Source organism: Microtus ochrogaster, chromosome 21 (genome assembly GCF_000317375.1).
Source record: "Microtus ochrogaster isolate Prairie Vole_2 chromosome 21, MicOch1.0, whole genome shotgun sequence".
Taxonomy (NCBI): Eukaryota; Metazoa; Chordata; class Mammalia; order Rodentia; family Cricetidae; genus Microtus; species Microtus ochrogaster.
Window position 1 is genome coordinate 19,212,724 of NC_022022.1, and position 25,264 is coordinate 19,237,987.

At 48.6% G+C, this 25,264-nt stretch overlaps 1 protein-coding gene across 2 annotated transcripts in view; it reads left to right on the forward strand.

Annotated features, from left to right (window-relative positions):
- Bcar3 (BCAR3, NSP family adaptor protein) overlaps nucleotides 1-25,264 on the forward strand; it is a 104,548-nt gene that overhangs the window by 58,432 nt on the left and 20,852 nt on the right. Inside the window, exons 1-2 of one of the 2 annotated variants that reach the window (XM_005357221.3) lie at nucleotides 2,196-2,540; nucleotides 23,474-23,602. In XM_005357221.3, the coding sequence (XP_005357278.1) occupies nucleotides 2,457-2,540; nucleotides 23,474-23,602 (213 nt within the window). In that variant the 5' untranslated portion in view covers nucleotides 2,196-2,456. Of the gene's footprint in view, nucleotides 1-2,195; nucleotides 2,541-23,473; nucleotides 23,603-25,264 lie in introns of those variants that run through there. The other variant, XM_005357220.2, reaches the window with a different exon arrangement.

Consider the following 25,264-nt stretch of genomic DNA (forward strand, 5'->3'; position numbering starts at 1 on the left):
TGTGTGTGTGTGTGTGTGTGTGTGTGTGTGTGTGTGTGTGTGTGTGTAAAACAAAGGCAAAATGTGTTCAGGAAACAGTTACCTGATGGGACAGTCGTTGGCCATTTCTTAAATAGGGAAACCCTCTGGTGACAGAGCAGTGACTCTGTAGTGACCTGAAGCCATTGTTCTGTTTTTACCTGACCCTGGAGCACCAGATTTCATAATTCTGTGTACTTTATGTCCACATTGTTTGTGTATTTGTTTCCAAGAATGTATTTCCTGGGGCTGGCAAGAAGGTTGAGTAAAGGTACGTGCCATGCAAGCCTAGTGTCATAGGTTCAAGCCCCAGGATCCCCTTAAAGCTGGGAAGAGAGAACCCTTTGCAGAGTTGTCCTCCGAGCTTTGTATATGCACCACCACCACCCCTCCCCCAACACCAGAGAAACACAGTAATAGATGTCTTTGAAGAATACATTCTGTCTTGCTGGAGATGCGGGCCGGAATTCCAAGGCTCTTGCTGACTAATCTTAGTAAGTTTTGTGCAGGAGAGAAGATGCTCCCTTTCCTGAGCCCAGCCTCTTGTGAAGACGTTTGTAGCCTGAAAGAGCTTGTCGTTTCCTGCCAAGGGACTAACAGCGGTGGCAACCGGGCCCCTACTGTCGTGGCTCTTACCCCGGCTGATGAGTCTTTGCTGGGAAGCTGCTCCTTGTGCGCCCATCTGACAGAAACGATAGGAAATAGAAAATGCCGCCTCTCTCCCCCTCCCCCCCCCCGGGTGCAAGATATGGACCCTGAAGGACCATGTTGACTCACCACCTGAACAAACTTCTGGGCTCAGCCATCTCAGAAGCCGGCTCGAGGCTTCCCCCAACCATTTGATGTTTTAGGTAGGCTTCACAGGAGATCTCAGGATAGCCAAGACAATCTCTTAGCAGAGCAAGCGTGAGAATGGGAACTTGTGCAAGAGAAGTAGAACCAGCTTCCCTGACGCTTCCTGAGTCTAGGGAGCCTTCAGATCCCTGAGCCCATGTCGGACATGTTCAAGCAGAGCCTCAGCCTCTTCTAGAGGGTATGAGGCCTGTGGCTCTCCATTCTCCCTGATCAAATATAGAAGCTGCTCACTGGGCCCTGGACAAACAATTCCCTATTTTTATAGGCAGTCCTGACCTAGGCCAAAGGCCAAAGCCTCGGAGGATTTGCCACTAATCCCGCTGGATAGTTCTCATACCTCTTTCATGCCTCATCCGGTGTTGTTCCTTGCTGGAATGAATAGGTTCTGTTTCTCCCGTGTTACATGTTTTAGCCCGGGTGAGGTTTTAGGAAGCTTCGGGACACACTCCGCTTTCGAAAGGGGCTGGAACCACTGAAAGCTAATGTGTGGAAAGATGGGGGACGAAGAGCTAGGGAACCAAAACCTGGGTTTGATTTTGAAACAAAACAAACAAGCAAACAGAAAACATGACATAGCAGAAGCACGGAGCGTCCACTCTAACTGGGAAGAAGGAGGGAATCTATTGCTGCCCCTCAAGGTGGCTGGGGCTCTCCCGCTAGCTCTTTCCATAGAGTCTTCTAGGAAGGTTAGGCAGGGGAGGCAATTAAGTGGAGATGGGTAATTAAGGCGAAAGACTTAAAGGGAACGAGGGGAGGAGAGCCAACAGCTGGGTCCAAGGGAGGACCTCAGCCCCCATCCTTGGCCTGCTGCACAGCCAGGTGGGAAGGGCCCTTCAGGGTGTTTGCTGACAGACTTGCTAATTAAACACCAACAGGCAGATGTGTTTTGCTAATAATGACGGCTGTGCCAGTGTTATCAGCTGCAAACGGCCTGCCCAGAGCATCCTAATGAAAAACAAACAGCCCTGGAGGTGGGCATGGAGACCCGGCACCTGCCTGGCTTCTCAGAGCTTCTAAGATTCCTCTCAGGGAAAGCCACGACCTGATTGATCACTTGTGGGCCACCTTTCCTCAAAGGAGCCTCTGTCTCACCCCAGGATGGTGTGATCTGTACAACTTGCCCTGCTTCTGAAAAAGCCCTAAGTGCTGGGGTGAGAAGCAAAGCCACTAGGAGCAGATTGCTGTGGTGTGTTCCAGCCCTGGGACGGAAGGGAAGGCTGCCCCGAGGGGGGGTGGGGGTGGGTATAACGATTTCTGCCTGGCCTCTGAATTAGGGGACAGCTAAAAGCTCAGGCACAAGCCCTCTTCTAAGAGGGGTTAGAATTTCATCAAGTCTGGTCACATGAGAATTTCTGGCACCGTGTGCATGGCAGGCTGGACACAAGCCGGCCAGAATTGAGCGAGTGGATCGTATTGGCTTCGCCGGAGGGGGGAGAAGTCACAGACTGGCCTGGGAGAAGGAGCCGACTCACTCCCTTGGCCGCTGGCTGTGAGCAGGAGCCGCAGAGCCGGACTGAGGAGCCACCATCCAAGGCCCCCTTCCTTTTGACTTGAATGAAGGTGTGTGGTGTCTGGGACTGAAGATGCCTAAGGAATGCAGCGCCTTCCACGCCCTCTCGGCAGCCCTGTGCTGCTTCTATCACCGCAAATCATTCTTTGGAGTCAAGGTAGGTGTGGCCTGGAGTTGTGCACATCTCTAAATCCTTTTGGGGCCCCAAGACACTGGGTTTCTAGAGGGCACTAGGGGGAGTTTGCAGTTCGCAAAAGCCGTTTGGTCCGGTGGATCTTCCTGAGGTCCTAGCTGTCCCCCCCCCCCCCCAAAAAAGTCAAATCAGGCTGTAGACAAGGGGGGGGGGGCTCCTTGTCCGTGTTTGGGACAAAACTCTGTTGTTTGCGACACTTTCAGGCTCCCTGGGTTGAAATCGTATGCTAGAGTAACCAAATATGACAAAGCTGGTTTTTTTTTCCTTCTTTCTCTTTGGCTGTCTCTTTCCCCGTGTTCAGAACAAGCGTGAGGTGGGTGAGTCCCTTGCTCTGTTCAACCTCGTGGTCCATTATACGCCCACAATGTATATAATGGACAGAAACCACAAATTATTTTCTTTCGAGTTGCAGCCAGCTCCCAGAACAACTCAGGGTTCAGAAATGTGTTTCTCTTTACCGCCTGCATTTTAACCTTGGTGACAAGACCCCAGTGCCGGTGGCTTTTGCATGGCATGTCAATTAGACTGTGGGGGGGGACTTGGCTAATTGAAACCAAGGTCTGTGTTCATGTCGCCCGCCCATGATGGACTCAGGACTAACACGAACACAGGCTTTCTCCAGTCTTGATTTGTCAGCCTCGAACAGACTCCTGCCAGCCCCAGAATAACTGCAGACCTCAAGTATCCCTGGGAAATTGGAGGCTGAGCGCTCTCAAGGAATCCTTCCCACCCCAAAGCAGAGCTGCCTCTCCCAAGGGACCGAGAAGCCACAATGGGGTTATAACACTCTTGTTTCTTTCTTGCTACACAAAAGCTAAACCTTGGGAAAGTGACCTGTTGCAGGGAGAAAGACCCAGCTATAGGAAAGTACACAGTGGATGGGAAGAGAGGAGGCGCCCTCTGCTTCTCCTGTCTGCGTGCTCATTTCTGTGCCTCTCTGTCAAGAACATGTGAGGAGAGCGTTGAGGTGCTGGTTGAAAGTGTCCCCCCTTGACTTACGACAGAGCTCCTATGTCATCCCAGAGCCCGGCTGGGCACTATGATTTTCGACCTAAATATGGATCGTTCTGGAATGGGGTAAATGATGTCATGCCATCAACAGTATTTTTGAGTTGTCAAAGATAGACTGGGCGGTCCCAAAGGGACTCATGTGTGTCAAGGATTGGCAGTGAGCACTCCCCCGAATAGAAGCCCATCCACGAGCCAATTGCTGTTAGTTCAGATGAGCTCAGCTCCCTCAGTATATGAGGAATCAGCTCACAAATGCCTGGGTCTCAGTGGTGAGCTGTGTGGATGTCCCAAGGCCCACCCAGAAGGAGCTACATAGTGGGTTCACTTGGGCCATCTGTCCTTTTGTTTGTTCCTTCTTGACCTCCCGTCATGGGATCCTGGTGGATGCCTCTTGATAGAACTGACTTCCTTTCTGCCCAGGTTTCCCACCCCACCCAGCTATGCTGAAGATTTTGTGCCATGAAGAAAAGCTCTGAACCATTCACTCACACGTCACTGTGGCTCTCTGCTGGATGCACCCTACAGATGAGCTTCCCTGTTTGGTTTCGCTTGACTTGTTACCTGGGCAGGAAAACCGCTCGTACTTACTTCATCGTGGTGCCAGTGTTGCCCCAATGATAACAGTTTTATTGACTCCCACTTTAATCAGGGGTTCAGGTCGTGCTGCCCGTAATTAGTTTCCGTTGCAATTAGAATTTCGAAATTAAATTGGGATTGATTGCCTGATAACAAGGCGGAAATGCTGCTCCAGTTTGACCACGCTCGCTGCTTCCCTTGGCGTGAATGTCTCCTACCCCAAAATAACATTGCGGTAGCCATGGTAACTTTCCATTTGGTCTAATCCATATCATCTCAGGAGAAAGCAGGGTGTTATTAATAGTGTTGGTTGTATGGGAAGAAAACTAAAAATATGAGAGTTCCTTGGTTGCCCAGTCGCACCGTTGCACTCTGGGAATAAGATCTTATTTGCACAGGCCTTGCGGGATTTAAGATGCAGTTAGCAACCTCGTGGACTTGTACACAAAGACCCTGGGAAGGAATGATGTGGGAGGCCGAGGCACAGAGAACGATCAGCGCTGAACATACATTGCTGGCCCTCCCCAAGGGAAGGAGAGAGAATTGGTCCAGCCAGGCTGAGCATCTCAACTCGCACAGTTGGCACCCATTTCAGGGAAGAGAATCTTCAGTCTGAATGAAAAAGAAAGTCTTTTGCTTAGGCCCATCCGATGGGCGGAAGCTGGTAACAAAGAAATACCAGACCGATGATATCAACAAGGCACACTCAGATGCAACATTGGATGTAACCCTGTCCGTGTCCATGTGCAAAACACCTTTTGGGTGGCTGGGCCTGGGAATGGGGGTGAAGTGTTAAATGGCAATTGAGGTGTAAGTCCTGACTTCAAAGGACTTGCCCCAAAAATGTTTAGAGCGTGGTGTCGTTACTTTCAACAGGCTTCCCACGGTCTTAATTTTTCATGAGTTGTTTCCCCAGAATAAGTTCTGTGAGCTGGGCAGGGTGATAGTTTGCCTTTCCAATAGAGGAGAGGCTGCACCTCAGAAATAGCCTCTCCACCATCAGTCTGTGGGGCACCAGGAAGGGGAGCCAGATGTCCCTAATATTCTTTCTATGATATCGTATTAGGATACTTGACATCTGAACCAAGATGCTGTCGTGTATATTAATACTTCATTTTGCATTGCAGTTGAGAAAGAGCAGAATGAGCCTTTGTTTTTAGAAAAGATTTCAAGGGGGATATTGCATGCATGTGGTTAGAAGGGATGATTCTTCAAAACACTATTTTTAGTGACTCGGGATTTAGATGGATACCAGTCTGGGTGAGCAGCGGGTTTCATGGCTCCAAGGTGTAAGTGGCATTAGCAGAAGCACCGAGGCCAGGCCTGGTCAGAGCAGAAAGCTCACGGAAAGGCTCAGGACATAGCATGGCGGGGAAAAGCAAGGAGAGTGAAGAAGAATGCTCTCTCCAGCTTTGCCCTGCCAGGAGTTCACTGACAGCGGAGGCAGGTTTCACCCTGCTTACACCTTAGTTCAGGATGGAGTTGTTGATCACGGTACCGTTGTGCTCTGGCCTTTGCCAGTTGCTTTGGCCCTAAGCAGTTAGGACCCAGACTTGACTCAGAGGAAGGTTTGGGTCCATTTGGAGACTGTGCCGCAGTGCTGGACAGGAGTTTATTGACAGGCTGAAAGGAAGCCTCATTTGTCAGAAATTTGGTGGAAGGCACCTTGGCTCCCCAGAGGAGGGCGCCTGGTTGTAGTCTGTGCTAGAGGACTCCCTGGGGAGACAGGCCTCTGCTAAGAGCGAACAGAAAGTATGTTGAGAGAGGAAATGACAATCTGGGTTGAGAGAGGAGAATCCACAAAAGCCTAGACATAACAACCAGGTGTGGGCAGGGGGCCAGCCAGTAGCAGATAGCACGTTATGTTCTTTAAGAAGCTGCAGAAGCACTTTGGCTAGGAAGGCATGGAAGTCTTCATTTTAGAGGCTGGCAATGGAATCCCATTACCTCTGGCCCCTTTGTCTCTGATGATTGATATTTTTACCTATGGGAGGTAGAGGACGAGAGAGAGAGAGAGAGAGAGAGAGAGAGAGAGAGAGAGAGAGAGAGAGAGAGAGAAAGAGAGAGAGAGAGGAAAAGAAGAAGAAGAAGAAGAAGAAGAAGAAGAGGAGGAGGAGGAGGAGGAGGAGGAGGAGGAGGGGAGGGAGGGAGGGAGAGAGAGAGCGCGCTAATTCTGAAACTCACCGCTGTACCCAGAATTTGGTCAAAATGAAAAGCAGTATGATTGTATTGGAGAAACCTAAGAGACAGAAACTACCATGCAAGGGTCGAAATGCTACCTGCCCAAAACAGCGTAAACAGAAAGGTTGGATATAGAGACTATGTGGATGAAAGAACCAGAAAGGCTTGGTTAAGAACAGGCCATTAAGTCCAGTCCAACGGTCTTGTCCATGAGCTGCCATAGTTGTGAGGAATTGTGAGTGCAGACTTTCCCACACTAGGATTGAGCCATCTTTGCAGGTGTTAATCACTGCCATTATAGTCAAAAGATCCCGAATTGTGCTAGGGTGCTTCATTTGGATTAACGTTCTCTTGTCCCCCCTCCCCGGGTGGGTGGGGAGATTTGGAGCCTACTGAATCCACATTTCAGCTCAGGAGATCACACTGGCCATCCGTGGAGTATCAGGTCCCTGGCACTTGGGTTCATTTGAAACTGCCTTCCTCCTGTGAAGAGTGGGGGAGTGGTGGGTCCCCTCATTCTCCCTGTAGGTGATCCTTTGATCTGTGTTACCCGGATAGCCTGAGGAAGAGTGACATTCTGGCGATGACAGTGGCCCCATTGCCTTTGTCCTGGTGCAGATACATCATCCGTATGAACTGCCAATGGTGACAAAAGCCACGAGGAGGAATCTTTCCAAGTGACTCAGCCCCCCCTCCCCCCCGTGGGTGCTTGTTGCTCATTTGTGCTACCAGACCTTAAACTAAAAAGGCCAGCATACTTCTCTGTAAAAAAGAGCCTTTTAAGTGCATTCCATTGGCATCTGGGAGCTGTGGGGATCTGGTGTCAGTATCAGGACATGACTGGTAGAGGCTGTGGTCCCAGTGTTCCCCAACTAGCCTTAGAGTTTAGGTCCCAGCCAAGGGCTTCTTTTTGCTGAAGAAACTAGAGGGGAATCAGGGACAGGGTTGGGACCCTGGGAATATCTGTCTGGGGATTAGCACCTGCCTAACTGCAAAGTTGGGCTGTATTAAACACTGTGGTGATACCAGAGAGGTTGAAGAGGGAGTGTGTGTGTGTTGAGAAAGAACAATCTAGAACTTTCAGCGGAAGTGGAGAAGACTAAGGTTAGAAGAACAGTAGAGAAGCCTCTCTGCCGTGGCCAGGGTTAGAGGTCATCAGGACATAGCAGAGCCCCAGGCTCTGAGGTTTAAAGCCATGGCCGAGGATGACCCAATGCATTTTAACTGACAAGTAATTTGAATGTTCTGGCTAGAGAGGAAAGAAGTGTGTCATAGGGTTAGATGCCACGGCGGCATCTCTGTCGTCAACTGTCATAGCCCCAGGAGCTATTGTTGCTCTGACTCTGGTCACGAAAATGTGCCGACTTACTGTCTAGCTCATGAAACCCATAATCAGTATGTTAATTTTTGTGACTAAGAACTTGCCCTGGTTTCTGCTGTACATACATGCACACTTTTATAAAAGATGGTTACCCGTAAAGGCATGACTACCCCAAATCCTAGCTTCTCACTAAGGGACTTGAGGAAGCATTGGAAGGCTCACCTGTCCCTCCCAGCTCCACTCATTTCCTGCATCTAGACCTAGAGTGTACAAGGGGGACAGGGCTGGGTTCCCACCTGGAAGGAGCCTCTCCATGGCTGCTGGGGCATGGCTTCATAGCCAGTTCTCTCCGTACCTGTGGCAGATAGAAAGGAAGGAAGACAGACAGCCCAACAAAGCTTATTGTGACACCCTAGAGGTTTTTAATGCCAGCCCTGGCCAGAGAACTTCCCAGAAGAGGTAACAGTAGGTGCATGCGTGTGAAGCAGAAAGAAACCATCAGTCTAGAACTTTGGTGAAAAGGAGATCAGATGGAGGAGGGTGGGAAAAGGGGGGGGAGGGTGGAGCGCACAGGCGTATATGCTGGAAAAAGGAAGGACACACCCCGCTAAACAGCTGGGGTGAGGAATGGGGTAAAGGTTTTTGCTGGTTGCTCTGAGTGTAGGCTGATGTGTGGAACAGAAACAGCATCTCTCCCAACACAGGCCCCTCCAGGCTCCTTTTGGTACCGTGTCACTGATCAGCCCCTTTCCCAGAGACATATACAAGATCAAACCCAGTGGGTGCCGTCTAACTGGTTGATTGGAATGCCCCTGCTGCACTTGACCTTGGCAATTACTTCTTCCAGAAACTTCTCTTCCAACCTCTAGGAGACTGCACCTTCCTTGTTCTCCTGGCTCCTTAGCAAGTCCCACACTTGGGATTCTTTCTAGTTTGTCTCTTCAAAACCAATATCCCCAGCTTTCTCTTCATACTGTATCCCATTTCTGAGGTGGAAGTTGAGCAAGTTCTTCTAATTCTTGGGGGATCCCATGTTGTGTCTAGTCAACCTATCTCCACAGTGCCCCACAGCCTGGTGAACAACCCCATTCAGATACGCGGCAGCACACCGGACTCTCCGTTTTCTTCGGAAAACCTGTTTGCCTCGCTCTTGGGTTTCTATATTGGCTGCGGGTGACTCATGCATCCTTTCGGGACACTTAAACTTCTTTGCTTGTTCACTTTCCGCATGTAATCAATCGCCAAGGCTTCGCAGCAGCACCTAAACATAGCTCTCGCCGGTTTCTTCCCTTCTGTTTCCACCACCACTGTGTTAATTCAGGCCTCATTATCTCTTGCCAGATTTCCGCACTAGCTTCCCAACTGGCCTCCTGAGCCTTCAGAGAACGTTGACATTTCTAGAGGAGGCGAGGCGGTGCGTTCGCATAGTTGAACAGATCTAAGTGCTAGGCTCTACAGGGTCCTATCTTGTTTGGCTCAAAAATCTCTGCAGCTTCAATATATTCCTGGTTCTGGTCAGGTGGGCCTTCTGGCTGTCAGATGTACAGTTCCCCCTCCAGACTGTGGGTACATCTATTCTGAGGCTGCATGAGCTTGTGGAAAGGGGCACCTAGAAAAAAGGGAAAAAGGAATGCCCAATCCATCTCACTGGGGAGTTGGATCAAGAATATCTGACCTGATCTTGGGACATACTAGCCTCATAAACTTTGAGCTGCTTCTAGAAGCCCTCAGGGCCCCTAAGGGTTCTGTACGGGCTAAGTGTGCCCAGTCGTATTTTCTATAGATACTCTGTATGACTTTAATCATCCTAAGTGTCAGGGAACCCTTATTTCATTAAGTCTGATCAAATCGTGAAACACGTGGCCCAATCGCGCTTCCTCTTGTGACGTACAAAGACTCTTACTTGTTGTTAGTCTCCAGGCACATTGTGTGGCTGTGTGAGATCTTAGTGGCATTGTGTGGAGTGTCTTGTCCAAGTGAAAATCCCAGTTCTCTGTTTCCTTTCACAACAGCTAGTGATGTTCTGTTTTTAACATAGCTAGTAACCAAGATTTGTGGGTGTCGAGTGGCCTGAGCTCCTCTGGGAAACAGAGACCTTTGAAGTGACGGGTGAGTTATATATTGAAAGTAGTGGAGTTGCTACAGAGTCTGATGCTGTCTTGTGACTAGCATTTGGCTTTACTGAAGCCTACTACACACTCAGCACTGACATATAATGTTCTAGCCCAGAGCTCTAAGGCAGTTGTTCGTCATGGTTCTATTTTGGAGAGAGAATTTGAAAGTTGTTTGTCCCATACCCCACACTAGAGGACTCTCGGAATCTCTCCCTTTTCCTCCCTGTGTGTTAGCACATCTCAGTTTTGCGTCTAATCACATCTCCCAGCGCCTTTCCACTGATTCATCAAAACTCTATCCATTCAAGATGAATGAAGAAAAGGGTGGTGTTAGAATTAAATTGATTTTTATTTTCTGACATTCCTTATTGAAGGGCAAATAGGACATCTATTTTGGTTAAAAGCTATGCTCCAACTCATTTATAATTTACAGTAAGATGTTGAATCAATGAGGTTAAATTGCCAGTGATCAAAAATTCTGGCTCAGATCTTATACAGTGAGTTCTGATCGTCTGGTCTTCAAATCCTCTCACCGTGGCCCACCTCAACCCCAGTCTGTGGTTTTCATTCCCTGCAGACCTTTACTGAACACTGCTTTTCTGAATGCAAATCTCACTGAACAGTGAGTGATGTCTCATTTATACTGTCTTTTTTAGCACACATGTCAACCCCGTACGAGAGGAGAGTATTCTGGGAGTCTCTGGAGGGCACGGTGAAAGGGACCAACATGATTTAGAGGGCGTTTCGTAGGCCAAACTAGTACTCAGCTTTTATTTCAAGCCCATCATGTCATCAGCCCATTAAATGATTAAGTGCAACCAAGTGACCTTTGACCATGGCTGTGGCACTCTGGTTTTCTCCATGGGGATCAGAATGCAGGGCTGCCCCACCGAGTGGTTCCGGTGCCGACCCCACTTCCAGCTGCTCCAGAAATCATCATCTAAATTTGATGCAGATAGAAGGTCCCTGCGCTGCTGGAGAAGAGCAGCGTGTTAACAAACAGCCTTTTGAAAAAAAATCTCTTCGTTTTATTGGTTAACAGACTAAGGTGAGACACCACCACCTTGGAACTGAGTGCTGAGTGGCCCAGGGTAAATAACACTTTGTCAAAAGTAAACCACTCATTTGGCACGCCTTTAGGGGCCAAGGTGGAAGGAGATCTTAGAACAGATGAATTCAGTGAGCAGCTTTCCCGGTGCATAGAAGAAATAAGCTGTGTTTGTCTCCTTTGCTGCATTTTCCAAAGCTTAGCTGCCCCAGTCTTCAATCTAAAATCAGTCTCCTTCAGTTTAGGGAGAAAAAAAAAGAGGGGGGTTTTTCAGTCCCTTGATGTTTCATCAAAATAAAACTGAGCAGCAAAAGCAATAGCTTCCTGATCCTGCAGGGTGGGAACGCATAGAGGAGACCTTGCCCAGAGGATGAGCGTGGATGAAAGGCAGAGCCGTCTAGCATCAAAGGGAGCCGTGGGCTCCGATCAGAGTGACTCTAATGTAATTAGTTTGGATGTAGGATTAAGTTCCTCCTTGCAGGGTGCTCTACTTCAAAACGCCAATCCACAAAAATTGCAATTAAATTAGTCTCTTTAGTCCACACACAGGAGCGGGAGAATTTTAATGAGTGTTTCTCAGAATCTTGACAAGCAGAGAGCTCTATAGAGGGCCTCTTCTTGGTTCCTATTCACGGAGCCTCTTTGATAAGGGTTTGATAAGTTTGGGTAATGAATAATCTCTTGGACTTGGGCTCTCTGGGGGTTTTGCTGGCTTTCCTGTCTGCAAGAGCATCCGATGGCCCTTGTAATCACTGTTCATCTGCAAAAGGGAAAATCACGTACAGCAGGGAAACGAAGCATCTTCATTTAACTGAAAATTGCAAATCAGTTTTTAATGGTGCTGGAGTGGGAATCTGCTCTGCGGGGTGATAAATTGCCTCAGTTGAGTTAGAAAATGGGGAAATGGATGGTGAGAGCACGTCTGCAGAATCTGTCCAAGATGATGAGGTTCTCGAGGATTCAAAAGAGCAAGTGATGTTGTCCAGGTGCTTAAATGTCAGCAGCACATCAGTGAAAACAGGTCACTGAAACTTGTTGAGAGTTTTCAGGGTGTCTTTCCAACTGATCCCTTTCTCAGAAGGGGCCAGAAACCTCCACCGACCTCATAAAACTGAGACTCCTGGGCATCTGCAGCACCACTGGCCAATTTCCAAATGCCTTGTCTCCTCAAAGAAACAGTGACCACGTGGTGGTAGAAGGCATGAAGTCCTTTTACCATGCCATTTGTGACCCTCTCAAATCTGGGGAGGGAGAGGGCAGGTCCAACAGACACACTCTGGGGTGTAGAAGGGAGCACAGCAGGGGTATAGAGGGAGAATTGGAAAGAATGGCTCAAAAATACGGGCCTCATCACTAAATGTTTGGCACCCAGAGGGTGACAGGGCCACAGGGTTATGGCCATAGGGTGCCCTTGGTGACTTATAATTAGGCACCCTTTCCTTAAGGCCCTCCATTGCCATCTGACTGGCAATGGTTGCAATCAGTAGACAACTCTGCCCTGGCCCCATGACCAGCACACGCTTCAGTACCATGTCACTGCACTGCCCACATCTGGGGTCACAGGCCAAGCGACCGTGTGCCCATGGGGCTAGAAGAGGCAGGGATGCTTTGGGGCTTTCTGTAGTAAACAGTAATGGAAAATTTGAATTTGTTCTTTTCCCTCTTTGGATTTTTCCTTTCCAAAGTTAATTGTCGATTTAAGTAAAAGCTTTGGCATTGATCACCATTATGAACATGGGAAACTTCTCGTCCATAAAGTGGCTGGCACACCTGTTCTAAAAGTAGGAGCGGTGACTTCATAGCTGCCATGAATTATCTTTGTATTTTCATCTCTTTATGGGGACAGGGTAGATGTGTACGTGCCATGGCACATATGTGGGGGTTAGAGAACAGCTTGGGGGTGTGCATTCTCCCCTTCTACCATGTCAGTCAAACTCAAGTTGTCAGGGTTAGGGATAACTTTCTCCTCTGAGCCCCGTTGGAACTCCCTTGCTAAGTTATAATAAAATATTGTAGGTAAGCCTCAAAGGCAGCTGGTATCCATGAGGTGAAATAAGCTGATATTGCTCTCACACATACACACAGTCACGAATACTGTCTCATTCTCTCTGTCCTCCTTCAGGTTGGTACGTCCATGGGATCACACTAATTAAAGTTGCTGGTCCTGAAATCTGTAGAGAACAGGATCTCTTTGGGCTGTGGGTAGAGCTAACGGTTAGGAAATTAGTTGAGATGTATTTGTTTGGGGGAGTTTATGATCCATTCAGGCAGGGTTTCGATTGTAAAATACCATCTGGGTCTTTAAAAGTCATTTATGGGGCTGGAGAGATGGCTCAGCTGTCAGAAGCTACGCAACAAAGTCGTTGATGTATATACTTTGGAATTTGGCTTTCAACTTAGCCAGTCTGAAATTCAACAAAAGACGGGGTTCTAAAGAGCTAGGTTTCTGAATTCTACAAGGAACATGGTGTTTAGGTGGGGTTCCTGCAAGATGATTGCAAAGGCTGTGCATTTCCAAGTGATTTGTGGGTCAGCTATCTAAGACACACGTTTGGGGAGGGTTTAACTGATTCCTGGATGTTTAAGACATTTGTCGGGGATAGCAACGTTCTTTGTCATGTCACATTGGGTCTTGCGAGAGTTCAGAGAACCTGAGATGGGGGTCTGTCATCTTGAATCTCTGCACCACCCCAGCTTGGGTGGTCCAGCACAGCATCCACCATGCCGCTCACGTCCCACCTGAGTCCTGGGGAGGACAGATTTCACTTAGAAATCAGACCAGTTTTACACGATGAGCTAGAACTGCAGTCAGACTTGTAAATTCGTGAGCATAATTTCTGGGTCAGATTGCTTTAAAAACCTGGCCCATGGAGTTGTTTGGTATAACTCGATAAGAGGCCTGCACTGTACTGTTGTTGGCGACTCCCTTACTCTAATAGGCTGTTCCCAAGACTGAAGAAAGGAAGCTTTGTGTGAGATCCCCGATGGTATTCTGGGTGCTGTGGCCTGATACTCCGAAGTAGACCAGAAAAGCCCAGCTGCCTGCCTGCTTGTGTGTTCTCCAGTCTTCTCCCCTCCTCCTGCCTCTCCCTCCCCTTTCCTTGCATGCAGTTTATTCTCCTTCATCTTTGTTTCTAGTAATTTAATTTCCAGTCTTAATCATAAAATGAATGAATGACCAGAAATTTATCTTATTTGAGAAAATTCAGTAAGATTTTCTGTTTTTTCCCTCAACTAGATGTTCAAGGCCCCGAAGAAGGCACAATCTCAGTTTTGTGCACATCCCAACACTTTCTTGCACTCTTGTGTGAGGCTCTGCCATCTTCATGTCTGTGGCTTCACGAGTCACCTGGGGCCAACTGGATATACGTATTAAAGTTGAAATTTGTAATTCAGGTGCTTATCTTTGGAGGATGGGTTCTTATAAGGGACCAGCTTCATCTGCATAGACAGACCATTTACTGACTCTGTCCCCAGGTCCCAGGAATTGCTGGCTCTGAATTTGAACAAACAGACTAAACGACGTTGTGTCTAAGTAGAGATTAAGTTGTCTAACAGCTGGTTTTTATTTTTTAATTCTATTAGAACTAATTTCTCAGAGACCAGAGAGATGGCTCAGTGGGTAAAGGCGCTTGCTGCCAAGTCTAACAACTTGAGTTTGATCCTCAGAACCCCCATGGTAGAAGGAGAGACCATATTATCCTCTGACCCCCTCCCCCACACATCAGTCAATCAATCAGTGTAACTGAAAAATATTTTAATAATTTCTTAAAGGGCAGATTGCTAAAACTTCCTGGTGGGTTTTATTCATAGGTTATGTTTTAATATTTTGGTTTAAAAAAAAAAACCTTTTCATGTCTGTTGCTAAGAGTCATCTTCGAAAGAAGTTTCTCATTGCACATTGGTTCGAGTGTCTGCCTGTGCCACCTGCAGAACTGGGTTCTTGTATTAGGTCGTCCTATGAGGTGAGATTTCTCACTCCTGGGTGCCAAGAAAAAGCTCCTGTGCCTAAGGTCACTTGTCTTTGACCCGCCTGCGAACTCTCTTCTCCACAGTCCTGACAGAAAGGTTACCAAGTGGAAGGGAAGGCGAACAGATGAGCGCAGTACCTGTCTCCGTCAGACAGCGCCTGTTCGGGTGCAGCTGTGTGTGAGGGGCTGGGCCAGGCTCTGGGACCCAAAGGCAATTGAGGTCTGGCTGGCCATCTTCCACGAGGACTGATGTCCTGAGGGCCTCTCCTAGAGTGGAGTCCTCCACCTTAGAAAAGTATAAGCTCCAAGCCCTTCCCACACCTGTCTAGCCCCCTCTGGCTGTCCTCCTCCTGGAGTCCAGCCAAGATGCACAGCCAGCAACTCCCCAGGTGTCAGTCTGTCTTTCCATCCACACTACTAAGGCACAAGGGTGGGGGGCTTAGGGGACAATGTATTTGGGGAGCCATGGAACAGGGTTCCATGCATGAGAACATATAAGTTATTTAGGGGGCCTATTGGGAGAAAGCTGGATTTTATCCATAGGTGACTATGAACCCTTGGAGAGATGTCCAATATTTCCCTAGGCCTCAACAACCTCAAGACCCAAATAAGAGCCTGAAAATTGTATGCAAATTTGTGGGCTCTTAGACCCCCACTTGGTTGCTGAAGCCCACCTTCCCTATCAGTCAGTATGCTCGGTATTTATGACCCTTCCGTGAGCTGGGTCTCCTGGCAAGTTCAGAGCTGATCCCAGCAAATTAGCAGGTTCAGCTTACAGCAAGGCTGCGGTTTGGCTTGTGGAGCTGTAAGGAGGATGGGATGGGACAGGATGGGGTCTGGGCCTCTGGCCCTCGTGGACGCAAGCCCTAGGGGTTGCTTTAAGTCCATTAGGGGTGAGACTGAAAGGATCTCATGTCTGCCTCAGCCTGGTGCAACTGTGACGAAAAATTGCTTGATATGCGTCCTGTGACATTGTGGGTGGCAGATTGTAGGACTGAAGTCAGGAGGTGGAGAAATCATAGGCCGTGGCTACTATAGGTGTTTCAGAACAAGAATTGAATTCAAGTCGGAAGCAAATCAGGGTTTGTTTTGCCTTAACCAAAGGTAGTTCTGAAGGTCATTTGGGTAATGAGGTCAGAGATGCCAGCGGCCAGCCGTGAGTGGGTTTACCCAGATGGACCTCGGAGCCTGCCACTCACTGTCAGGGCTGGAAATGGAGACTTGAACATGCAGCATGCATTTCACATGACTGCACTGGCCTTGTGCCTCCCAGCCCTGATCCACCCAGCCATCTGCTATTGCAGGAGATTTGATCACTCTAAAGTGCCTTTGTGTACTTGGTCCTTCCCAGGGAGAGGTTTGTTTTCTTTTCTTTCTTTCTTTCTTTCTTTCTTTCTTTCTTTCTTTCTTTCTTTCTTTCTTTCTTTCTTTCTTTCTTCTTCCTTCTTTTCTCTCTCTCTTTTTCTTCCTTCCTCCCTCCCCATTTCTTTCTTTTTGTTTTATTTGTTTGTAATGACATTATCCATGGAATAAAGAGCTAACCCTCAAATTCCAGTGCCAGGTCCCCTGCGTCTGAACCCTGTCTTTCCTAATTAGAGCTGCGTTGGTCACAGTGAGACCCAGCTCGGACTGGCTAAGTCACAGGGGATTTTACTGTCTGCTTTAAGGGTTTGTGCTTAGGGACTTGCAGGTCACAGGGATACCAGTCATCTCTTGTCTCCCTTTTGAGCACTGATTTCATCCCCTCTGCCACATTGGTCCTTCTGGTATAAAAAGTGTGGAGGTGAAGTAACTACCAGGCTCCAAGTTCTCATGGCATTTTCACCAGCGTGAAATAGGCTATCTTCTTCCAGAGTGGATGAGGGGCTCTCTCCCAGGCAACCAGTGATGGCCAGAATGACTCCGTACCACAAGCCTGGAGTGGGGATGGGGTTGGAGGAATGGGGGGGGGGCTGGAGGGTAGGGGTGGGAGAGCTGAAGACACAGGTATAGATCATACGCATTGCTACACCCTTGCGGGTTTCAGTTCTTTGTGCCCCATCCCTAAACCTCTGGACCACCATGTTCCACTACTCATTATCTCCCAGAGCTAGGGTGCCCGGCATCTCCCTCCCGTTCTCTTCCAGTTTTGTCCTCTAGACGCAGTTCTTATACGCTGGCCCTCCCTTTCACCCCACCTAGTGCTCTGTGGAAACTGTCTTGAGAACAGCTCCAGGCCACAGTGTTTCTCATTTGGACACAGGAGAAACCCAAAGACAAAGAACTGGAGAAACTCACCCAGGCTGCAGAGCGGGGAGAGGCGGGGATCGTATGGCAAGGCGGTTGGTCTGTCCCCAGAGCGTGGTGTTGGACTGGTGTGAGTGTGTATACATGTGTGTGTGGTCTTCCCAGAGAATGTCCCTCTCTGGAGCCTCCATCCCCTGCTCCTAGTCCCATGCTGGATCAGGTTCCCAAGTGTCCCTGCCAGTTCCTGGTGATTTGTACAACGTAAAATCCTATGGGAACTGAACCTTTCCTTACAGCCAGGGATAGTCTTAAGCAAATATTAATCATAATGCAGATGCTGTCTTTCTCTGAGTCTCCTGTCTCCTTCACAGGAATGAGTGGCTGCAGCATCCTCTGGGGGTTTCTGGCAGAGGCCTCCTGTGCTCCCTCAGCTGCTGGCTGAGGAACTCACTTTGCCTGCATGTCCAGGCCCGTTCTTGGGTTTGATTTGAAATGTAGGCTCCGGGGCTCATGCAGGAGACCCAGGGCTCAACTCTTCCCAGGCCGGATTAGCTTTTCCTTCCTTGGAGAGCTGCTGAGACATGGGTTTCCACAGTCATGGAGGATCCAAGCACATCCTTGGAGCTGGCTCTGAGCCTCCAAAATCTGTTTTGCAACATTTCCTGGGCCCTGGCTATTCCGGCTCACCAAGACCAGACTTGTAAGGTATGGGGGCTACAGAAGCGCTCTTTGTACCTTCAGAGTGAGAGGCATGGTTCTCCCAGCCACGCTCAGCCAGCTAGTATCAGTTCTGGCTGAGGAACTGGGCTACGGCAAACTGGCCGTGAGCTCTGTCGAGAGGGTTGGCGAAGCATGAGGCAGGACCCTTTCCCTAACTGCTTCCTTCCCAGACTCCAGCCTCTCTGAACCTCCTGCATCGGACCCCAGCATGAAGTCTGCTTATTTTCCAGATCTAGATTAATAGCATCTGGATGTCATTATCACAACAGCTAGCATTAGTGCTGATTCCCCTGCCAGAGTGTCTTCCAAGTCCTTACAGATACCCACTCATTTGGTCCCTACTAACATTATGTGGCATATTATCCCCCACTTAGCAGTCAGGGAACCTAAGGCTCTACGAGGAATTAAGGTCCCTTGCCCAAGACCACACAGCTGCTCAATATTACTCTGACCTCTGGATTGAGGTGGCCAACTGGCCAATGTTCTTGAATGCTGTAACATCTGTTAACATCAGGGTTACTAAGACACCAGTGGTAGAGTGTGTGATGGCGTATGCCCATAATCCCAGCACTTGGAAGGCAGAGGCAAGAGGTACGGGCCTTCAAAGCCACCCTTAGCTACATAGTGAATTCAAGACTAGCCTGGACCACATTAATCTTGTCTTAAACAGCAACAACAAAATGCTAGTGATTCAGAGCCCCCATAAAAGACATCCACCTATAGTGATTTATGAATTTTCTAGCCAGTCTTCAGTCTAGCTGGACAACTGTGGGTCTCACTCACCCTGTCCCTCTGTTCCTACATCAGCTTTCTGCATCTTAGCTCAGACACTGGTGCCGATGGTGGGACTTGGGTGCTAATTTACACACGGGTCTGGTAGAGGGTAACCTTGACACAGGAGTTAAGAACTCCACTTAAAATCAGGCAGGCCGCGGAGTAGATGATACAGGTCCCGCCTGCCTCCATCCCGTAGGACTGTGGATGGTTTCAGCTCCTAGAATGAAGTCGGAGGTCTCGTGGGCAGAATGCCCTTGATCCAGAGACAAGCTTCCTTTCTTAGGCTGTTGAGCCGTACATATCTGTGGTTGGTGTCCATAAGAGTCAGAGCCTATACCAGGCCACCATCTCCTTCCCTCTCCAGACAAGATGGGGAGGAGTGCCCTGAGGTGCTGTCCTCCAGGTGTGGCATGGCTGCTGCACACATGAAGGACATGGTATAGTGGCTGACACATGAACCCACAGCAGCTATAGTTGCCAAACAAGACCTGCGCAAAATTAAACATGGAGGGCCAGTTGTGGTGAACATACCTTTAATCCCAGAACTCAGGAAGCAGAGGAAGGTGGATCTTTGAGTTCAAGGCCAGCCTGGTCTACAGAGTGGGTTCTGGGATATCCCAGGCTACACAGGAAAATCTCTCTCTCTCTCTCTCTCTCTCTCTCTCTCTCTCTCTCTCTCTCTCTCTCTCACACACACACACACACACACACACACACTTCAGAAGAGAGGAAGGAGGGACTCTCAAGGCCTTATCCCTAGCTGAGAAACTATTGACAGTTGGTGGGGGCCGAGGGAGAGCCACTTTGTGAGGATGGCCACTGGTAGGTTCCTCGGGCTCCAGGGGATGACCCAGTACTCATGGGCGGGCACTGAGGACTCAGTGAGTAAACAGATAAGTAAAAAGGAGGACACGAAGTTGGTGGTGAAACTTAAATGTGATAGCAGGGTCCTGGGGAGACTGGAGGGGACAGTGAAGGGTGGAAATGGCCAAGATATATTGTGCTGCATGAGAATGTCAAAGAATATATAAAAATAGAACATTTTAAAAGACTTTGAGAACCAGGGAAATCAGACTTGCCTTCTAGGATGAAATTCAGATCTCATAGCTAGATAGGAGTTCGAGCCTGGAGAGAAAATTGCACAGTTGCAGTGCAGTCATCTTGTGAGCGAGAACTGGCTCTTGCATTTTCTCGCTTCTGCTTTCTGTCTGGCAGCAGGAGAGCACACATCTCAGGGAGCAGAGTTCGAGGCTAGCCTGGGCTACCCAAGTGCTGTCTCCAACAACAAGTTGCATTAATTAATTAATATATACAATTAAACAGTAAGTGAAAGCTTTAGAGGGTACCCACTCCCTCCATAAGTGACCACCTCCTCATGTGGTGGCCCTGAGCGGTGATTCTGGGACATCCCTTCTTCAGTCTGAGAGCGATTACACAGGTTCCCTACAGCAGTGTATGACCCGGTTTTAAAGTCTGGTCTCCACCTCAGTTATTGGGGAGAGGCATGTCAACACTCTCCTTTCCTCTCCTCTCTGGGTGCCCCGTGGCCTCCCCCATCTCCTGGAGCATGCTATTACAGCCTGTTTGTAAGCACAGAAGCCGAGAGCTGTAATCAGGGACTTTCCTCTAAGGAGTCAGGACAGAAGTCACAGGAGCACCAGCTGAATTTATAGTTTGGGTAGCAAGTAAGAGTGCAGTGTGCTTTCCGGGGAAAACTTACACTGTAGCCAATGCCTAGAAGGGCGGGGAGGCAGACAGTGGTCTGGATGTCGGGGCCCGGTGAGGAGAACCCAGCAGCAAACAGGGGAATAGCTTTTTGGGGGTGAGCAAATAAACTCTCCGAGATTATAGCAGAGCTGGCTCCCATCTTCTACGTTGTCTCAGCTCAAACCTGGAAGCAAGCCCAGGGTACAGCACCAGGGCCTTGCGTGAAACTGCCTGTCTGGGTGACTGAAGAGCGATTGGGTTCACACTAGGGGTTAGGCTTCAGTACAGCCACCTTGAGGGGAAGCCCCCTAAACTATAGGCTTCATGAGGCTTAACAGTAAAAACTGGGGACCAGTTGTCCTCAAGTTGGTGTGTGGGCCCCATGGGTATCAGTGCTCCAGTTTTGTTCTGGCTTTCTGTGCTGTTGTTCCTAGCTATGGCTTCCCCCTCATGGTCTAGGCTATTGTTGGGGTGCTGGCTCTCACACATCACCTCAGAGGTCCCTGTAGCTCTGTGACTCGACTCCATTGTCCTTGGCTTGGCCTCAGTGCAGCATCTTACAATGAGGAATGTTTTGTTGGTATGAATGGTGGCGCCCACAGGTGAAATAAAACCGCCGATGACTGGAAGAAGAGAAAAATCCCCACAACCAAGCAAAGCCGCAGAAGCCTCATTCTGGGATCTTTGTTCCTGCGGCTTTACTGAGTTCTTGAGGTGTTCAGGCCCTGCCTGAGGCCCTGCTCTGGGGAAAAGGTTGACAGAGTTCATTTCCCATGAAACACAGCGTCCAGTAGGAGCTAAACAGATAATAGACGACCGTCAGTTGACAGGCTGCCTTTTATACATGAATCTTCAGATGTAGCTTTGCATAATTAATGCCAAGAGCTGCCAGTGCCAAACACCGCTGTGTGAAGCCCATAAGCGTCCTAGACAGCCAGCATTGCTCATCTTTGATATAAATTCCATCCATCAAAAGTCCCTCACCAGGCCTCGTGGCTCACACCTCTAAGCCCAGCAAAAGCTCCACTGTGATACAGAGGTCAGCCCGGATTATGTAGTGAGTTTTAGGCCAACCTGGGTTACAGTGTGAGACCCAAACAAAGCGAATGAACAGAACCACCTTTGAATGCCTGTCCCACGGACCCGGGGGAGGAGGAGATGTGAAGGTCCACCCAAAAATTCACCCACATCTCTCTAGCCAGCACCACGAATGCTGCACCCAGTAAATCCTAAATCTGATTTTGCGTTGCTTGGTGGGGGAATGTTTGGGGGACTCTCACCTTCTTAGCAGTGTGTGAGGAGTAATTCTGTGGTTCTTTGGGCATCTGGAGAACAAGCTGGGGAACTTGGGGCCTGGCCTTTCTCTTCCTATAGAACCCTCAAGGAGTGGTCCCGAAACCCATTTCCTGTGCTTGCATAAGCAGGAGGATTCTAAACCCTCTCCACTGTCACCGCCTACAACTCTACAGCCATTGCTGCACAGCGCTCAAGCTATTTGGGGTGAAGGACCAGTGTTTCACTTAACAATAATAACAAAATAGTCTTCGTTCTCGGTGTTTTAGCTAAGGTTTCTATTGCTGTGATCAAACACCATGACTGAGGTAACCTGCAGAGGAAAGGGCTTACTTCAGCTTACACTTCCAGGTGACAGTCCCTCATGGAGGGAAGTCAAGGCAGGGACTCAAACAGGGCAGGAGGCAGGAGCTGATGCAGAGGCCCAAGAGGGGTGCTGCTTACTGGCGTGTTCATCATGGCTTGCTCATCCTGCTTTCTTGTAAAGCCCAGGACCACCAGCCCAGAGGTGGCACCACCCACAATAGGCTAATCACATCAATCACCAATTAAGGAAATACCCTACAGGCTTGCCTATAGCCCAGTCTTATGGAGGCTTGTATCTTCAACTAGAGTTCCCTTCTCTCAGATGACTGTAGCTTGTGTCAAGCTGATTAAAAAACAAACAGAACAACAACAACAAAACCAAATCCCTACCCCCCATAAAAACTAACCAGTACTCTGGGTAGAGTAGCATATATCTGTAATCCCAGCACTTGAGAGGCTGAGGCAGGGGAATTATTAATTCAAGCCCAGTCAAGGCTACCGAGACAGCTTGTCTCAAAGAGGACTGGGGAGATGACTTAGTGGGTAAAGCTCTCGTCACACAGGCATGAGGACCAGAGTTTGGATTCTCAGAACTTCACAAAAACGGGTTGGGTATGGCAACCAGTTCAGAGGGTAGAGACTGGGAATCCCTAGAGCCAGACTAACCAAAGCAGTTTGACTCTGAGTTCAGCCAGAGACCCTGCCTCAATATACAAGATGGAGCTCAATCACCAAAGATGCTCGGTATCAACCTCAGGAACCTACATGCACACACGTGTGCATCCATCCGCATGTAAACTCAAGCATTCATTCATATACAGAACATAAGCAGGAGAGTCATCTATAACTCAAGGGCTGGGAAGGTGGCGCAGCCGTTAAGAGTTCCCAGCACCCATCTGTGCTCATAATCATCTGTAACTCCAGTACCTACCTTGTCTGACCTCCAGTCATGTGATACACAGACAAAAATGCAGGCGAAACACCCATACAAATACAATTAAAGCAAACAAAAGCTTTTAAAAAAGAAATCTTTAAATGAACAGTTATGTATAACTCAGACACATCTATTACTAGATTGAAGGGTAAAACTCCTCCCTCTGCTTAAAAACCTTTTATAAGCTAACTTAATTCTTGAACTGGAGTTTGCCTACAGCAAAAAATAAAAAGGAAAGAAAGAAAAGAAAAGCAAACCAGAGCCTTTGCTACCAGCCTCAAGAACTGTGCTTTTGGCTATCCTGGCCCTGGGGCCCAGGGTCAAAGGCCACTGGGGAACTGCTGTCCTTCCCAGCTCCTTGTTAGGGCGGTTATAAAAGAGAATGAGGAAGCTCCCACAGGAAGACAGCAGCCTGGTTGGGCTGTGTCCCTCCGTCCCTCACACCTCTCGCTTGGTTAGTTGCTTTGTGAGCGGATGATTTCCCTACCAGAGCTCCATGCACAGGTGAAGACTTTATTCTCTACCTGCAGTTGCATCTGGGGAAGCGAAAGGGCATGGCTCCGCCTCCAGGTTCCTTTTCTCGAAGGCAGCTTAGGGTCTACACCGGTTTGCTCGGCAAAGCAGTGGGCCAGAGAGGTGGTGGCCACCTCTGGCTGGCTATGGCCTGGCCAGGCCCAGGGAAGGTGAGGTCACTTTGGACTCTGTGTTGCAGTTCTCCAAGGAGAGGCACATCATGGACAGGACCCCCGAGAGGCTGAAAAAGGAACTCGAAGAGGAGCTGCTGCTGAGCAGCGAGGACCTGCGCAGCCACGCCTGGTACCACGGCCGCATCCCGCGACAGGTATGCTCTCTGCTCTCCTTAGGCAATGTCGTACTGATGATGCTGTTGGGTCCAGCCCACAGATCATAAAACTCTAGTACATATAGTGACTCAGCTTAGGCCTGGCTCTAAAGAGACCTTGGGAAGAGCCAACTGTGGGATTCTAAATGCATTTCCAGTTACAGAGGAAAGGCCAGCGCTCCTGGGAGCTACATACATGTGGGCAGGAGGCTGCAGCGGCAGTACCGGCTGCCGGAAGTAGGTGGAAGGCTAAGGTTCAGATAATTAACCTCTTGGCCCAGTGGCTAGAGCTTTCTACCACTTGGACCCTTTTTGTGAAGGCAGTGACTTACCTCAGATGACCAGGCAGGTGGCACAGACTGACAAGGATCGGGAGGAAGAGGGATCATCCCAGGGACCGTGGCGCCATGGCCCAGGATGTCTTTCATGTGGTTGTCATCAATAATTTTTTAATAGTATAAGAATTGAAAAATAGACTAAGTCTGCATAATTTATTATAAGTGTAGTCTGGCCAGTCATTAGCCAGGGACAACAGGACAGGAAATGAATGTCCAAGTCTACACTAGTAGCAGGTAAATATTGTCTTTGGTGTAATAGATTTCACCTTTTAAAATTGTTACATTTATTCATTTATTTAGTGTGTGTGTATGTGTGGAGTGTGCCTCACTACACATGTGGAGATCCGAAGACAGCTTGTGGGAATTCTCTCTCCCTTCCCACCATGTGAGTTCTAGGGATCCAAACTCAAGTCATCAGACTTGACAGCAAGTACGTTTACCGGCTAAGCCATCTTGCCAGCCCAAAATTTACTTATTTTTTTTTTTTGTCCTAGAACTCGCTCTGTAGACGAGACTTGGCCTTGAACTCACAACAATCCACCAGCCTCTGCCTCCCGAGTGCTGGGTTTAAAGGTGTGTCCACTCCTGCCCAGTTTAGTCCCAAATTTCTTAACACTATCAAAGACATAATTCTTATTCTGATCTTGAATTTTTGTGTGTGTGCATGTATGTGCGTAATCTTAAAATTGATTGTAGAGGGGGCTGAAGAGATGGTTTAGCGGTTACCGCTCTTCCAGAGGACCTGGGTTCAATTCCCAGCAACCACATGGCTGTTCACAGCTGTTTGTAACTCCACTTCCAGGGGAGCTGACACCCAAGGCAAAGCACCAATGCACATAAAATAAAAATTGAGTATAGGAAATTCAGATAAGAAAAAAAGAAAATTCAACTCTTATCCCTAATTGTCTCCCCTGGAAATAGTCTTTATGAATATTTTGGTGCATATCTCCCCAGACCTCCTCTATCAAGTAGGGGATCTTCCTGCTTTCCTTGGCCCACTTTCTTCACCTAATGATGTGGCCTGGGAATTCACTCTGGCTGTAAAACATCCTCCTGCCCCATCACACAGCTGCATCACAATGTATTGGGTACTTAGACCGTTTCCAGCAGTCTGACCCGCATCCTGTAAGATAACTACCATGTTCAGACCTATAATTCTTCCTACTGGCTCGATTCCGGGAAATGGAATTTCTATGTGAAAATATATTTTAAGGCCAAGATGCAATTTCAAAGTAACCATGGTAGCATACTATTCTGAGCTAGCAGAAGTATAGCATCACTTGGATGCTAGAATATCCTAGAAAAAAAAAAAGGCATGCTGTCC